A 16,061-nucleotide genomic window follows, 5' to 3' on the forward strand; every position below is an offset into this window, starting at 1 on the left:
TAAAGCTGTAAATGTAGATAGTGCGACCACCTCAGCAGAACCACAGAAAGGATTTCAAGACAAGTAGGAAAATCAGTGCTAATCCAGACTTCCTGAGTACTTTTAATCAGGGGTAACCCTATAAGTGGGAAAAAGAAAAGTTACATTGGATTTACTTTTCAAATTGTAAACCAGGATAAATTAAAAATAGAACATAGACTTAAAGTTTAAAAATGAAACCATACAAGCACTAGAAGAAAACATGAATTCTTCTATAACTTAGAAACGAGGAAAACTTTTCCAACCATGGCTCAAAATCCTGATGTAATAATGAGTAAAAGACTAATAGATTTAATTACATAAAAATAATGATTCTAAAGTACCAAAGCAAACACCATAGACAAACTGAAAAGAAACTGCAACATACATCACAGACAAGGGCTTAATAGCCTTAATATACAGGAAGCATCTAAAAATAAAGAGTGAAAAGACCAAGAATCCTACGTATGTCCTAGAACAAACAGGCATTCCCCCACCCCCACACAAACGCAAATGGTCCTTTGTTAACTTATTGAGTGGCATTCATCCTCACTCATAAGATAAATGAAAATTTAAACTATCCTGAAAACCATGTCTCACCTATCAGATAGACCAAAAAAACCCAAAATGGACAACATAATGTGTTGCTAAATCCATGGGAAAATGGACATTTTCATACACTGCTGGTAGGAAGGATAGTGTGAGCAGAGGGTATAAAATGGCACAAGCCACATGGGGGGATATTTGGCACTATATATTGAAATTACACATTCGTTTCTCTTTTGGCGTACGAGTCTCACTTCGAGGAATCCACTCCAAAGATTTAATGGCAAAAATAAGAAAAGGCATGTGTTGGAGGCTTTTCATTGTAGTGTTAATTATAGTAGCAAACATTTGGAAACAATTTAAATGTCTATCAGTAGAAAACTGGTTGAATAAACTATGTTATGTCCATATAGAAGTGACTGACTCCAGCATACTTTAAGTGAAAAAAGGTAGTGTACAGGAAGTTATCATATAAATAATGGTATATCCTTCTTAAAAATGGATGGCTAAACCATAAAGTTTTCCTAAATGGCCAGCTGCATGGGGAGGGAGGAAATGGGATAAGAGGACTAATACAGGAACTAGACTTCTTCTTCTTCTTTTTTATTAGTTTATTTATTTTGAGAGATTTGTGTGCGAGCAGAGGAGGGGCAGAGAGTGCGGTGGAGAGAGGATCCCAAGCAGGCTCTGCATGGTCAGCACAGAGCCCAATGCAGAGTTTGAACTCAACAACCATGAAATCAGGACCTGAGCCAAAATCAAGAGCCGGATGCTTAACCGACTAAGCCACCCAGGGGCCCCTAGTCTTCTTTAAATATACTTTGTTTTTAGGCTTGGAACCTTGTAAACATTTTTACAGAATTATAAAATGCGAAAAGATTTTAAGTAACCTTTTTAAAATCAAAAGTAAAATGAAACAAATGAAACTATATGTCAAGTTTTTGCCCAAACCAGAGAGATGAATCATTTCCAGTGACTTTAAAACATAGGACTTTGTTCATTCCTAGTGGGATATACAATAAGGACAAAAAGAACTGCAAAACAATCTTAAACTGCAAAGTAATTATATTATGGTATTATTGTATCAAGTGATTTAGTATTGTATTAATATTGGTATTGCTTTTTGGTAACTATTACGTGTGTATTGTGAGGTAAAAAAATAAATACTTGTGTTGGTGTCATTGAAATTTTCAGCAAAGAAAAGGAAATAGGACTATGCAATAGATGAGGTAAAAACTCTGTCTTGCTAAATTTGAATTGGAAGTATCAATATCAATTTGAGTAGTTTGAAAACAAACGTTTTTTGAGAGCCAGCTGCATATTGCAGTATCAGAAAGAGAAACACTTCTTTGTGAAGCTTATACACCGGTGGAGGAAGACAGAGAGTAAAGTATAATGTATGGTACAAGGTAAATAGGGAATTAAGGAAATAGGAGTGTTGCACTTGTAAATAGGGTCAGGAAAGGCTTTACTGAGAAGGGTTCAGAATAAAGACCAACTAGACAGCTAGGGGAGAAGCATTCAGGCAGAGGGAGAAGCAGAATAAGCCCCGAGGCAGGGGTGCCTCTGGTATATTCAGGAATAGAGGTCTCTGATCTGAACTGAATGTGTGGTGGAGAGTAGAACGACGTGACCCCTCTGAAAACCATTCTCGGTGACACAAAGATCTTTTTCCAAGATGCATCTCACTGGATCACATTACTGTTGACTTAAAATTAAGTTGATTCCCATGGCTCTCAGGATAAAAAGAAAACATGGATTTCTGTCCTGCATGGCTGGTTTCCACCTGCTTTTCCAAATCCTTTTCATAATCACCACTCTTTTCCAGATGGACTCTGTACTAACCAGATTCTCAATGTCGGGAGAATTTTACCTACACTGCTCTGCCTGAAGCACCCTTCTTTCTTTACCCAGGTAATCCCATGTCTGTTCTAGGTTAGCTCAACTACTTCGTTACCTTCCTTGACTAGATCAAATCCCTTTTATAAACTCCCTTCCTTTGTTGTACTCCAGTTTTTATGAGATTATTGACACGGTTTCCCTCACCATACTAGAGCAGGTGATTTTTACCCCCTTGTAGACAAAGCTCAAAGGAAGCACAGTAGGATCTTGGTTAACTATTGGCAGAAAATCGAACAATTCAAACAAGGCAGTTAGGTTATTACTATTGCCTGGAAAAGAACAAAGGAGTTGTACTAGGGTATAGGTTAATAATGTTGGGGACCACTCAACAAGTTCTTAATCATCAAGAGAATTACTTTAAAAATATTAAAAAATTTTAGTTCATTTTGAGAGCAAGAGCAGGAGAGGGGCAGAAACAGACGGGGGCAGGATCTGAAGTGGGCCCTGCGCTGACAGCAGCAACCTGATGGAGGGCTTAAACTCACAAACCATGAGACGATGACCTAAACCAGTCAGACCCTCAGCCGGTTGAGCCACCCAGGCACCCTTTTTCAAATGTTTGAGAGCAGTGGAAGAGCAGAGGACAGAGGATTCCCCAGCAGCCTCCATGCTGACAGTGAGAGCCTGATGTGAGGTTCGAACTCAACTGTGAGATCATGACCTGAGCCAAAGTCGGACACTTGACTTAGCCACCCAGGCAGGCACCCTAAGAGAATTAATGCTCTTAATAAAATTATTCCAAACATTCCCAAACCATCAGGTTTTAACAGTCAAGGTGTTGTTTTGCAACATGATTCTAGTACTACCTTCAGGTTAGAAGTGGAGAAAAGATACGCACTCCTTGGGACCACTGGAAAGCAGGAAAGAAAATGGATATGGCTCTAGTACCTCCCTCCCGGTATCCTTACCTCTTACAATCTCAAGTTTGCCAAACCATTCTGCTTTGATCGAAGATTACTTTATTTGGGGGAAAGGGTCCATCCACTGAGAACTAATCAACAGACAACCACTTTTAGAATGACCAGTGAGGAGGCGTGAAATAGGGGACAAAATTCTAACAGGCCAAGTACATTATTCAGACAAGGAACACAAAAGCAGATTTAGTGGGTCTGAGATCAAGGGTTGACTTGGAAGGTTTTGAGCTTCTAGTGCTTCCAAGGCACCTGTCTGGAGATGTCAAATAGGCAACTAAACATTGGTTTAGAGCACTGCCACCCTAATTTTTATGCAAAATTAGGAGCCAGCATCCCCTGAGGCAGAGGACGAAGTGCTTCAATAGTAAGCACGTATGTTCAAGAACTATTCCAGGCACTCAGAATTGCCATTTTCAAAATATACAAAAATGTTTAAGCCTGTCAAGAAAATTTAAAATATTTCACTATAGTTACACACAATACTGACCTTCAGGATTTCCTATAAATGACTACATACTTTTAACTTGAGGACTACCCATAAAATGAAACTTCAGAAATCCTGAAAAAACTCCATGAGCTATAGGAAATTTATCTATTACTCAGGGCACCCTGGTGGCTCAGTCGGTTATGAGACTGAGCCCTGCACTGGGCTCTGTTACAGCTCGGGGCCTGCTTGGGATTCTCTGTTCTGCCCTTCCCTAAGCCCACTTTCTCTCTTAAAATAACAATCTTTAAAAGAAATGTTGCTTACAAAAACTATCAAAGGAAAGCCCAGAATCATGTCAACAGCATACACTTACAGGCAGAAGCTTTACAGAGCACAATGCTTTTTATTCACCATTAAACTAAAAAGTCCATTTCTAGATGTTTCTTTCCTTTGTATGCTTCATTTGTTTTATTAGCAAGCAAAATCCTGTAAGGGGCAGCTTCATCTAGTCTTCAGACTCAGATCCATCTTCATCTTGACTAATCTGGAAGTAACGTAGTTCGTAAGTCTCCTTGTCAGATGCAACCACACGAAGCCAATCACGAAGATTGTTCTTCTTAAGGTATTTCTTGGTAAGATATTTCAAATACCTATAAAATAAAAACATCAATTTCATTAAGAAATATAACTATTTACCATGCAAAGGACTGTTATAGAAGATACAGTTGTATTCATCTTTTAATGTTCCCCCCAAAATATTTCATTTGTATCAAACATTGTGCAAACTTGCTGGGGACAGAATAATTGGGTAGCCTCTCAACCCCAATTAGCATCAGTTGATATCCTACAAACACTATTCCCCCATCTGTCTACAATAAACATCCTTTATGTTGAAGCTACAAAGAGCCATAGTAGCTTCCTCTTCAGTTTTATTGCCATCACAAGATTTTTAAATTAAATATATAATTTCATCTGGGTGCCTGGGTGGAAAACAACTGACTTGATTTCGGCTCAGATCAGGACATCAGGGTCGTGGGATGGAGCCTGGTGGAGCCTGCTTGGGATTTTCTCTCCCCCCTCTCAAAACAGATAAAAGATTATCAGCACATCTGCAACTAGCATATGGCTCAGTTCTTGTAAAAGCTTTCAGCAAGGTCTCATTTCATCCCTCCAGCCACTCTCTTCCATTTATGCTTTCTGGTAATTCTGAACTACCTACCAAACATTCCTCAAGCTTGTTTTTCTTTCTTAATGCTGTTCCCTCTGGCAGGAAGACCTCATTCCACAGACAGCATTGCTAATCTCAGGTTCTCTGAAAATCCTATCTCTCTACCTTCAACACAGCAAGTAGAAAACACTGCATTTTGAAATTCTGAGCATGCCTGGAAGATCCTTGAGAACATCACGCTTGCACCCCTGAACCCCTAGTGACTAACCACACAGCTAACAATGCATCGTTACTTTAGTCCAAGCCACTACCTACCATCTTCCCTGTTCTCACATCAGGTTTGTAGCCTTCAGCTTCTACCACCCGTCATTTCCAGCTACAGTAATGAATTACACAGAACTTATCAACTATTTAATACTGCATTTTATTGTCTCCACTAGAATTTAAGCTCCTTTAGTGGTAGGTACTTGGCTTCTTGGCTTACTGCTGGGCTATCCAGTCCTACAAAAGCGTGAACATGTAAATTTGTTGAGTAAATTAAACTCAAAAACTGGCAGCAAAATGTTACATTTGGCTGCCTGCCTTTACTAAACAAACTACCAAAACCTTAAAATTATTTATATGAAAATGTTTCCATTAGGTAAATTTAGACATTACTTTTAAGTTACACATTAGACAAGTTTCTTGCAGCATACTCTTAATGTTTAAGCATCTAACATCATTAAAGTTTATACAGAATTTGGATTTCAGTGGCTATAATGCACTGGACAGGAGCCTGTATATAACTTGCCTATATTCCAGCAATGAATTGTTTACTGACGGCCAGCCTAAGTAATTGGCCCAGTTACTGAATATATTTTCCATTCACATCGGCTATTATTAGGAAGTTCAAAACACTTCTGTTGGGTGCCTCTGAACTTATCCACACATCTATCCCTGCATATGAAAACACTAGGATTACGTATTCTGTAACATTCTCAATTATGATCATTTCACTAAAATATTATGGGAAACAAATACCAACCTTTTAGAGAACTGTTTCTCAGAAACAACTGTGATTTTATTCTTGAAGCGTTCAATGTGAACAACATTCCCCAGATTTCCAGTTTTTCCGTTGACTTTAACCTTCTCCCGTAGAAACTGTTCCTATTTTAAAACAGAAAAAATGCAAAACTAGGGAAGAAAACCCTAGATTTTCACTAGGGAAGGTACCCTAGGAATAGAGCTTAGGTTAAAACCAAGAATTTCATACTTAAATTGAGCACTCTATCACAATAATAAAAACAAGCCAAGTAGAATGATACTTACAAAATTTCCAGAATCAAAAATTCCATCCTCTACTGGATGAGTAAGGTCCAAATTAAATTTCCAGGTTGACTTCTTAGGTTTCTTGTCTTTCTGCTACAGATAGTTAACACAATTAGGACTATTTAATTCACTCACTTTTATGCAAAACTTTAAAATCTTATCAGCCCAAAAATGTACAGCGTACTGTGATACATTATAAAATGTTGCAAAATTCTAAAAAAAAAAAAAAAAATCGCTGAATTTGTCTACTGGATATACGTTTTTTCTTAGCCAGTCTGTCTGAATAGGAGTACACGCCTTAACTTTTTGTGAAATCCAATGGTAATTCTCCCTGTTCACCATACAAGTGTCTCCAAAGTGCAAACTCAAAGCATGAAGCATATGGATAGCCACTATTAGTTCTCTTCATAAAAAAATTCTAAAGAATCCTGTATTTACACCCAGAAAAGATTAATAAGAGAATCAATCTATTTACTGTAAATCAAAACTAAACCACCACCTGGGGTTGGTTTGAACCCCTAACCAAGCCCACTCTGTTCCAATGATCAAGAAATGTTGTATGGGCTTTTAATATTTTCCAGGTCACTGATGTTCAGTTTTAAATTATCAGGTATTATTTACCATAGGCCAGGCTCTATGAGAAACAGGTAGTAAACATCACTTTGCCCAAGCTCAAAAACAGGATATTCTATCCACTTAAGTCTAGAGAATTAAATCATTACGGTGTTAGAAGTGAGAAGAGAGGAAGGAGACGTTTAATCCAGTACTTTTCTTTTCTTTTTTTTTTTAATGTTTTATTTATTTCTAGGAGAGAGAGAGAGACAGCGTGAGCAGGGGAGGGTCAGAGAGAGAGGGAGTCACAGACTGAAACAGGCTCCAGGCTCTGAGCTGGCAGTCAGCACAGAGCCCGACGCGGGGCTCGAATCCACGAACCGTGAGAACATGACCTAAGCGAAAGTCGGACGCTTAACCGACTAAGCCACCCAGGCGCCCCGTCCAGTACTTTTCTTTAATTTAAAAAACGTATGTAACTTTAGTTTGCCATACCCCAAACTCCGAATACCACCTAATCGGGCTGTGTTGCTGTGGCTACTATCAATACACATTTAGACAACGTACTGACAGACAGAACAGTAATTATCAGAGAATGCCATCTCCCAATTAGATCCACCCAAATGAATACTAAGTCCTAATGCCGGTTTGCTTTTAGAGAGAGGAGTAACTTGTACCCAAAAATCCCCTCCAAAACTTAGAACTGGTTAAATTGTCGGTCTTTTCAAATGCTGACTGGTTTTTAGTATGTAATTCCCTTGTTAATTAATAACGTAAGTAAAACCTCTTCACGCTTTCTTTATCTGCCTAAAATCGTGACTTTTGCCTTTTAAATACATTTCTTCATGAAGTAATAAAGACAATCCTTCCCTAACTTAGTTATAAAATTCTCTGAAACTTTTGTAGCCTCGGAGCTCCCTCGCTCTAGTAAGTCTATTATCAGACCGGCCCGATTACCCACATTTCTTTCTTGGTGCAAACGAACAGGAGAGCATAGGCATTACCAGAAGGAAGATTGAAAAGAAAATGCCCAAATGCTCTCCCACTACCTCCTGCTCATCGTTGTCCCTCTTCCTTCCTTGCGCTGCCACAGCCACCGTCCTAAGCCAATTCGGACCGAGCTCGAACTCTCCTAGACCGCATGGGAGTCGCCAGGAGTCTCGGAAAACACAACTTGTAACCTTAACGTCCTGCTTGTGTTCCCGACCTAGTCTCCATTTCTACCCTTCCCTTTTCTCGAATGAGAGGTGCCCAGCCCGCAGAATTTTCGTAGACGTAAAAATCATCTACACTGGGGTAACACGCTCGAAAGAAAGCTCACTCACCGGTGCCATCTTGAGAGCCAACTTTGGGATCGGAAAGGAAGCCACAGACGCGCGATACGTATTTATACCAAAACGTGCTGCGTCACACGCTGAGAGCGTAAGCTCACTGCCTCCCGGAAGAGAACGTAGGGAGGCCGGTAACCCAGGAAACCGGGGCGTGGCCGGGGGAAGGCTAGGCTTCCTACGCAGTCAGGTTTCCCGGGAGCGCCCGCTAGCGGCCGTGGTAAAGTAATCCACGATTTTTCGCTAAACACAACGCTAGCGGGTGGACCGCAGAGATCTCTGCATTTCTTAAGAGGTCGCTCCCAGGTGAACACAACCGAGGGAGGCAGGGATCATCTTTCATTGATCACTTAGATCTTCTTTCCAAGCAGGGCAAGGCAATGTCTCAGTTTGCTTTGGGATCTTCTGCCTCATATTGTAATTACAATCATCCGGAGAAAAAGTTACATCTCTATTTATGTTTCGTCTGAGTCTTGTTTTCTGAATGACTGTTGAGGGAAATACGTGTTTCAGGGAGCCAAAATAAATTAGATTCCTGAGAGAAAATAAGCTTTTAAGAGAAAAAAATGGATTGCTCTCACTTGTTCACTTGTTGAGTGTGATTCAATTTTATCATGGGTTTTAGTTTACCCTGTATAGACATTAAGATGGAGTCACTCTTGTGAAGCAGAACTTGGGTCAAGCAGCGATGTAAGCAGCCAAGGGCATTGCAGGTAAGACCAGTTATCTTCCCAGCCGGTATAGCTGACCACACCAAAACTGATAACCAGCAGAACCAAAGGCGGTCTGGTTAAATCCCTTTAAAAAGGAAGGATTTTTTGCAGCAGACTGTCAAGACTTTCCAGATGCTGATCCTTTCAACTCTGACCACACCGAAATGGTGACTGCCCCCAAAGGCTCTTCCCAGATGGTCTCTGGGGAGAACCGAGATCCTTCACTGCTTGAAATAATAAGCAGCAAGTGCTGAGAACTGACCCAGACCCAAGGGAGGCCTTACCATAACTGCACGCTCAGAAAATGACTGCAAGTTTGGTTCATGAATTTCCTACCTCTTGTTTTATCTTGTGTACTTGTCTTGTGCTGTAATTTGTGTGATGGGTAAGAAACCATGTTAACAAGAAATATCATTGAGTTTGGAATCCTGAGCCGGATTTATAATTTAACCTTGCTTTATGATTGAATAAAGCTGACATGGAAAGACACAACTCATGTGTGCACCTTCACAGCATCCTCATGATACCCTAGGGCTCTTGATTTCCATCCAAAATGCCTCCCAATTAAAGTTCAACAAATACTTGATGAGACCTAACTACTAAAACGCACAAAGCACACGTGGGTGAGTGGTGAAGGTGTGTGTGGGGGGGCAGTTTTGATGACAAAAGGAAAAAATAGCCTTTGAACTTTGAACAATTGTAAGTTGACATCAGATCAGAAAAGTGACATCCTTGTCAATGTTCTGCAATTTGTTTTATGGAGGCGAAACTATCATACTGGGGGTCAGAAGTAGGGATGGGGTGGACTTTGGTTGTTAATTTCCAGAAAAGTTTCTAGAAGGTAACAACTGGATATAGTTTAAAAAATTAAAATTTTTTTATGTCTTTATTTTGAGAGACAGAGACCGAGAGTGAGTGGGGGAAGGACTGAGACAGAGGGAGACACAGAATCTGAAACAGGCTTCAGGCTCTGAGCTGTCAGCACAGAGCCCGACACAGGGCTCGAACCCATGGACTGTGAGATCATGACCTGAGCCGAAGTCAGACACTTAACCAACTGAGCCACCTAGGCGCTCCTAAAAATTTTTTTAATGTTTATTTATTTTTGAAAGAGAGAGACAGAATACGAGTTGGGGAGTGGCAGAGAGAGAAAGAGAGAGGGAGAAACAGAATCAGAAGCAGGCTCCAGGCTCTGACCTGTCAGCACAGAGCTTGATGTGGGGCTTGAATCCATGAGCCACGAGATCATTATCCGAGGTCGATGCTCAACCGATAGAGCCACCCTGGTACCCCTTTTTTTATGACAGCAGTTAGTCATAGTGGAAACTATGCTTTAATGAAGCATACAATGTGTAGGATCTGAAGATAAGTATTGAACTCCTAGGAGAAATCCATTTCAAGATATATTTTGGTCATTTGCCTGAAGAACCAGAATATCTTTTTCAAAGACTAAGGGGAAAAAAGGGAACTGGCATTTTTCCCTCAAGGCTGCTCAGGCTGTAGAGCAGAAATGATCCTTGCTCTACTGGGTATTTTGAAAATAAGCCATTAACCAATACACTATTTTCTTTTTTTTTTTAATGTTTTATTTATTTCTGAGAGAGAGAGAGAGAGAGAGAGAGACAGCGTGAGCAGGGGAGGGTCAGAGAGAGAGGGAGGCACAGAATCTGAAACAGGCTCCAGCCTCTGAGCTAGCTGTCAGCACAGGGGCTTGAACCCACGAACCGTGATATCATGACCTGAGCCGAAGTTGGATGCTTAACTGACAGAGCCACCCAGGCACCCCAACACTATTTTATTTCTGTTGTTTTTGGGAGACTTCCATGTTATGACTAAAAAAACAAACAAAGCAAAACAACAAAAAACCCTTTAAGAACTATGAAGTCATTTGTACAAAGGAGATGTGCTTCAANATTTTGGGAGACTTCCATGTTATGACTAAAAAAACAAACAAAGCCAAACAACAAAAAAACCCTTTAAGAACTATGAAGTCATTTGTACAAAGGAGATGTGCTTCAAACTAGCTAGTAAGCTTGAAATAACTAAATTGAAACCATTGTGGAAAAAAAAAGACTTCTCTAATTTTTTAATCCTAAAAAGAATATTAACTAAAAATGTCCAGATGGTAAGATTAAATATTGTAGATAACTTAGTACTTCCCAGATTTTACATATGCAGTATGAACTCAATGCCTGTCAACACCCCCTCTCAGATAGTTCTTATTTTGAAGTGGATTCTAAAACATATGAATTAAATGTCTGATAAGAGTCAGGAAAATTTAGAACAATAAGGGGAACTTACTTTTCCAGTTATTCAAATATAATCATATATATTAATATATGATAAGATATATTTCTAATATAAACTTCAATCCTTTGATCTATGTGATTCTGGAGCCTGAATAGATCAATAAAATAAAATATAGAAGGACAATATGGCAGATTAGATGGAGAAATCCTTCCATATGTAGCCACCTTAAAAAAAAAAACTGGCTAAAACATAGTGTTATACATAATTTCTAATGTATGATCCAGTTGGTTGAAAGTAAAAAATTTTCGGAGGCAGAAATAACAAGGCATGCTAATGTAACTTTGGGACTAGGATCCGCTCTGTGCAAATGGCATGAAAAAACTTCAACCTAAAAATGTTGTTTAAAGAGTGCTTGGACTGGTAGTGCTAGGCAGAAGCAAATGCAAATCCTACCTGTATAGATGCACTTTAGATCCAGGCACAAAGGATTCCCTGAGATAAATTTACAGAAATAAGAGTTGACAATTTTTTTAATTACTAGATAAAAAAGGAAACAAGTTACTATGAATGAAAATCAACACCCCCCCTTAAAAAAACCTGTAAAATCATATCAATACATATTGGAATTACATAGAATGTAAAATAAATGTCTTGAATATATTTAAAAGTTAATGGCTTTTCTTTTTTTTAATTTATTATTTTATTTTTTTACATTTATTTATTTTTGAGAGACAGAGCACAAGCAGAGGAGGAGCAGAGAGAGAAGGAGACACAGAATCTAAAGTAGCCTCCAGGATCTGAGCAAACATTCAGCACAGAGCCTGATGCAGGGCTCGAGCCCATGAACCGTGAGATCATGACCTGAGCCAAAGTTGAACGCTCAACCGACTAAGCCACCCAGGTGCCCCTAATGGTATTTCAAATATAGTGAGGGAAACAGGAACAATCAAATTGGCTGGGACTAAAAGAAAATAAGTTCTAGAAATTAAAAATAAAAAATTTTAGTTAAACATGAGAGTAGCCACAGCTGCAGAGAAAATTAGGGAATGGGAAATTATTTAGAATGCAATACAGACAAACACTATCCATCTTCAGAAAAATATACTCCAATGACATTGTAGCACAAACTGTCCTATGGAAGTAAACTGCATGGCTTTGACAAAGGATGTGCTTGCTACAGCCCTTCTATCCAACAACGAGGCACTGAGAGAAAGTTACTACGACCGAAGAATATTGCTTTTAATACTCCAACCTTGAATGTTCTTTGTTAAATATTTATAAATGAAAGTTAAGGGTGCCAGCCAGGGGAAATAAAAACTGACATCACTGCTGCTTGTCTTTACGTTACTAATTTGATTAGAAAGCATTAAACATTAAAACATTAAGACCTAAGATTAAAAAGTTTATGCTTGCTTCGATGCATCTTTTCTCTCTGTGTATATTTAGGAAAACCTTAAGTGATTTTTTGTTTTTATTATTTTTAACAATTGTAATTTCAGAAGTAAGATTTTCCTGTTAGCACCAAAGGAATTCTGAATAATTGTTCAAACTTTAAAAAGAATATGTATCTTTTTTCATTGCTTATTTTCTGTCATTTTTGTCTTGTTATTTTTAGGTTGGTCATTCAAATTATTGGCCATTTAAATTATTTCCACCTTTTCACTATTATAAACAATGCTTTAAGGAACTTTTAAAGTTAAAAAAATTATTTGGCTTATTATTTGGCTTATTACCTAAGCCAAAAGAAAGTCTCACTGAAAGAAATACAGAGAAACAAAAATGAGAATGCATAAAAATATCTAAAATCTTACTTGCTTAGAAATAGCTATTTAATGCTTTGGGTGCATGCATGTTTGTGAACATGTATGTATACATAAAAACAATTTAGATTACACAAGTAATTACATTCATTTACAAAAATTGGGTGGTACTATTCATGCTTTCTGAATTAAAACACTTTTTTAAGAAAAAATTACTGCACCTAAAATTGTAAACGTTATAAAAAATAGTTTAAAGACCACACACACACAAACATAAATACATAAAAACCTGGACAAAGGTTATGTAAATACATACATGTGTCTATATATCCTTTATCCAGATTTTTACTTATTATTAAGTAAGTTTTTCCTGTTTTTCTCCATCTATATACACATATATAATCTTTGTGGGACGTTTTCTTGATAACTTTCTCATTTCTTTTATTAAATTTGTTCTGTTTAGGCTTTCTGTTTCCACTGAGGTTGATTTTAATAACCATATTTTCCCAAGAAATTCTATCATTTAGGTTTTCAAATTTATTTGCATAGAATTTCTTGTTTTATTTTTCTTTCCTCTCCATTATTAGTCTTTCCTATTATTACTCATTTTCTATACTTGTGTTTTCTTCCCTTACCTTAAATAAATTGACCAGTGGTTTGCTGTTTTGTTAATTTTTTGAAGGGCCAGAATTGTATTTATCTTTTAATTTTTTAAAATGTTTTTTTTCTTTCTTTTTTTTTTTTTTATTTCTAGGAGAGATAGAGACAGCGTGAGCAGGGGAGGGTCAGAGAGAGAGGGAGTCACAGACTGAAACAGGCTCCAGGCTCTGAGCTGGCAGTCAGCACAGAGCCCGACCTGGGGCTCGAATCCACGAACCACGAGATCATGACCTAAGCGAAAGTCGGACGCTTAACCGACTAAGCCACCCAGGCGCCCCTATCTTTTAATTTTTTTAAATGTTTGTTTATTTTTGAGAGAAAGAGCGTGAGTCGAGAAGGGGCAGGGAGAGAAGGAGACAGAGAATCAGAAGGCTCCGCTTCCAGGCTGTTAGCACAGAGTCTGATGCAGGGCTCGAACTCAGGAGCCAGAGCCTTGAGATTATGACCTGAGTCGAAGTTGGATGCCTAACAGACTGAGCCACCTGGAGCTCCCAGAATTTTTTTAATGTGCTGTTTTTCTATTCACCTAATTTCTGCTTTTATCTTAATCGTTTCTTCCCTTATGCTTTTAATTTTGCTGTTATTTTTCTAGTTGTTTGATTTAGAACTTTAACTTCACTTAATGTTCATGCTTTCATTTTTATCGATACAGATGTTAAGGCTACAATTCGTTTTCTACTGCTTTACATAGATTTTCATTATCTTTCAGGAATTGCTTGTTTGTAGTTCCTCTTTCAGCATAGTATTATGTAACAGGTTTTTAAATTTGCAGGTAGGTAGAAGGGTTTTCTTATTTTTCAATTTTGATTTAATTTCACTTGGGATTGGTGTCAGAATGTTGTATTAAATATTTCTGCCTTATAGAAACTACTGTTTTCTTTGTGCCCTATATATTATTTTTTTTCAGAAGTTCCATTTGCCTTTGAAAAGAAGGTATATTCTCTAATATCAGAATGTTAGTGACATGTACATAAAATCTCCAAAAGATTTATGTCATTGATTGCACAGCAATTAAAATGAACTAGAGTGACAGCAATTTTAAGTGAAATTCACACATGTAATTGTGAACAAAAAAAGGGCAGACATACTATCAGTGTTAGAAGTAGGTGAGCCTCCATTCTCCCAATTAGAATCTGGCTAGGGATCTGGTGGCAACTGAGGTTGCCAAGCTTTTCTGGCCCTCCCAAACTGGGGCACAAGTCTTTGTGATTTTGGGATGTACCCATGGGTGTGGCCAAAGATTATTTTGACTAAATCCAGAAATAACTCTCAAATTGGACAATAGATTTCTATAACCTTGTAGGTGAGTCATTTTTAGCCAATACACATCCTGTGGTTATAACTGATCCTGTTGAATGTATCATGGGAATATAAACACACCTCATCTTGTGCTTAGCCTTATTGCACTTCACAGATACTGCATTTTTTTCTTTTTAACAAATTGGAGGTTATGGCAACCTTGAGTCCAGCAAGCCTATCAGCACCATTTTTTTCCAACACCATTTCCTTACTTTGTATCTCTGTGTCACATTTTGGTAATTCTCACAATACTTCACACTTTTTCGTTATTATTATATTTGAATTGCTGAAATTTCATAAACTTTAATGGATCAGAGGGTTGCTTTTTATGGATGAGCAAGGAAAGTGGGCTTCCTGAGATGGAATCTACTCCTTGTGAAGATGCTGTGAAGATCATTGAAATGACAACAAAGGATCTGGAATATAATTTAGCAAATATATCAATAGCAAGTTCGAGGTTTGAGAGGGTTGACTCCCATTTTGAAAGAAGTTGTATTGTGGGTAAAATGTTATCAAGCAGCATCACATGCTACAGGGAAAATAGTTTATGAAAGGAATAATTAAGTGATGCAGCAAATTTCATTGTTGCCTTGTTTTAAGAAATTGCCACAACTCCCCAACCTTCAGCAACCACCACCCTGACCGGTCAGTAGCCATCAACATCAAAAGAAAACTCTCTACCGACAAAAAGATTATGACTTGCTGGAAACTCAGATGATGGTTAGCATTTATTCACAATAATTTTTAATATTTATTTTTGAGAGAGAGAAAGAAGAGAGAGAGACAGAGCATGAGCAGGGAGGGGGCAGAGAGAGAGAGAGAGAGAATCCGAAGCAGGCTTCAGGCTCTGAGCTGTCAGCACAGAACCCGACATGGGGCTTGAACCCATGAACTGTGAGATCATGACCCAAGCCAAAGTCAGACACTCAACTGACTGAGCCACCCAGGTGCCCCCCATTTTGCAATATTTTTAATTTCATGTGTGTACATTATCTTTTTAGACATATGCGACTGCACACTTAATAGACTACAGTATATAGTGTAAACATAACTTTTATATGCACTAGGAAACCAAAAAATTCACCTGACCTACTTTGTTTCGATATTCACTTTATTGCAGTGGGCTGGAACCAAACCTGCAATCTCTCTTGAAGTATGCCTGTAGATGTTATGTTTATTTATTTCTAATGTTTATTTCATTGGAGAGAGAGAGAAA

The 16,061-nt window shown here is 38.2% G+C and overlaps 1 protein-coding gene across 2 annotated transcripts; it reads right to left on the reverse strand.

Moving 5' to 3' along the window:
• Window positions 1-4,190: 4,190 nt before the first annotated feature.
• Window positions 4,191-8,233, reverse strand: RPL22L1 (ribosomal protein L22 like 1). 2 transcript variants are annotated; one of them, XM_077763669.1, is made up of 4 exons: window positions 8,161-8,233; window positions 6,284-6,376; window positions 6,000-6,121; window positions 4,191-4,457 (listed from the first exon to the last, which is right to left on the reverse strand). In XM_077763669.1, exons 1-4 carry the CDS (start codon window positions 8,167-8,169, stop codon window positions 4,313-4,315), a joined length of 369 nt encoding a protein of 122 aa, XP_077619795.1. In that variant the 5' UTR covers window positions 8,170-8,233; the 3' UTR covers window positions 4,191-4,312. The 2 variants fall into 2 exon arrangements, with proteins under 2 accessions (XP_077619795.1, XP_077619796.1); XM_077763670.1 differs by having other exon boundaries at window positions 6,284-6,373; window positions 8,161-8,217.
• Window positions 8,234-16,061: the final 7,828 nt, after the last annotated feature.

The sequence above is a fragment of the Crocuta crocuta genome, unplaced genomic scaffold (assembly GCF_008692635.1).
Source record: "Crocuta crocuta isolate KB4526 unplaced genomic scaffold, BGI_CrCroc_1.0 scaffold433, whole genome shotgun sequence".
Lineage (NCBI taxonomy): Eukaryota > Metazoa > Chordata > Mammalia > Carnivora > Hyaenidae > Crocuta > Crocuta crocuta.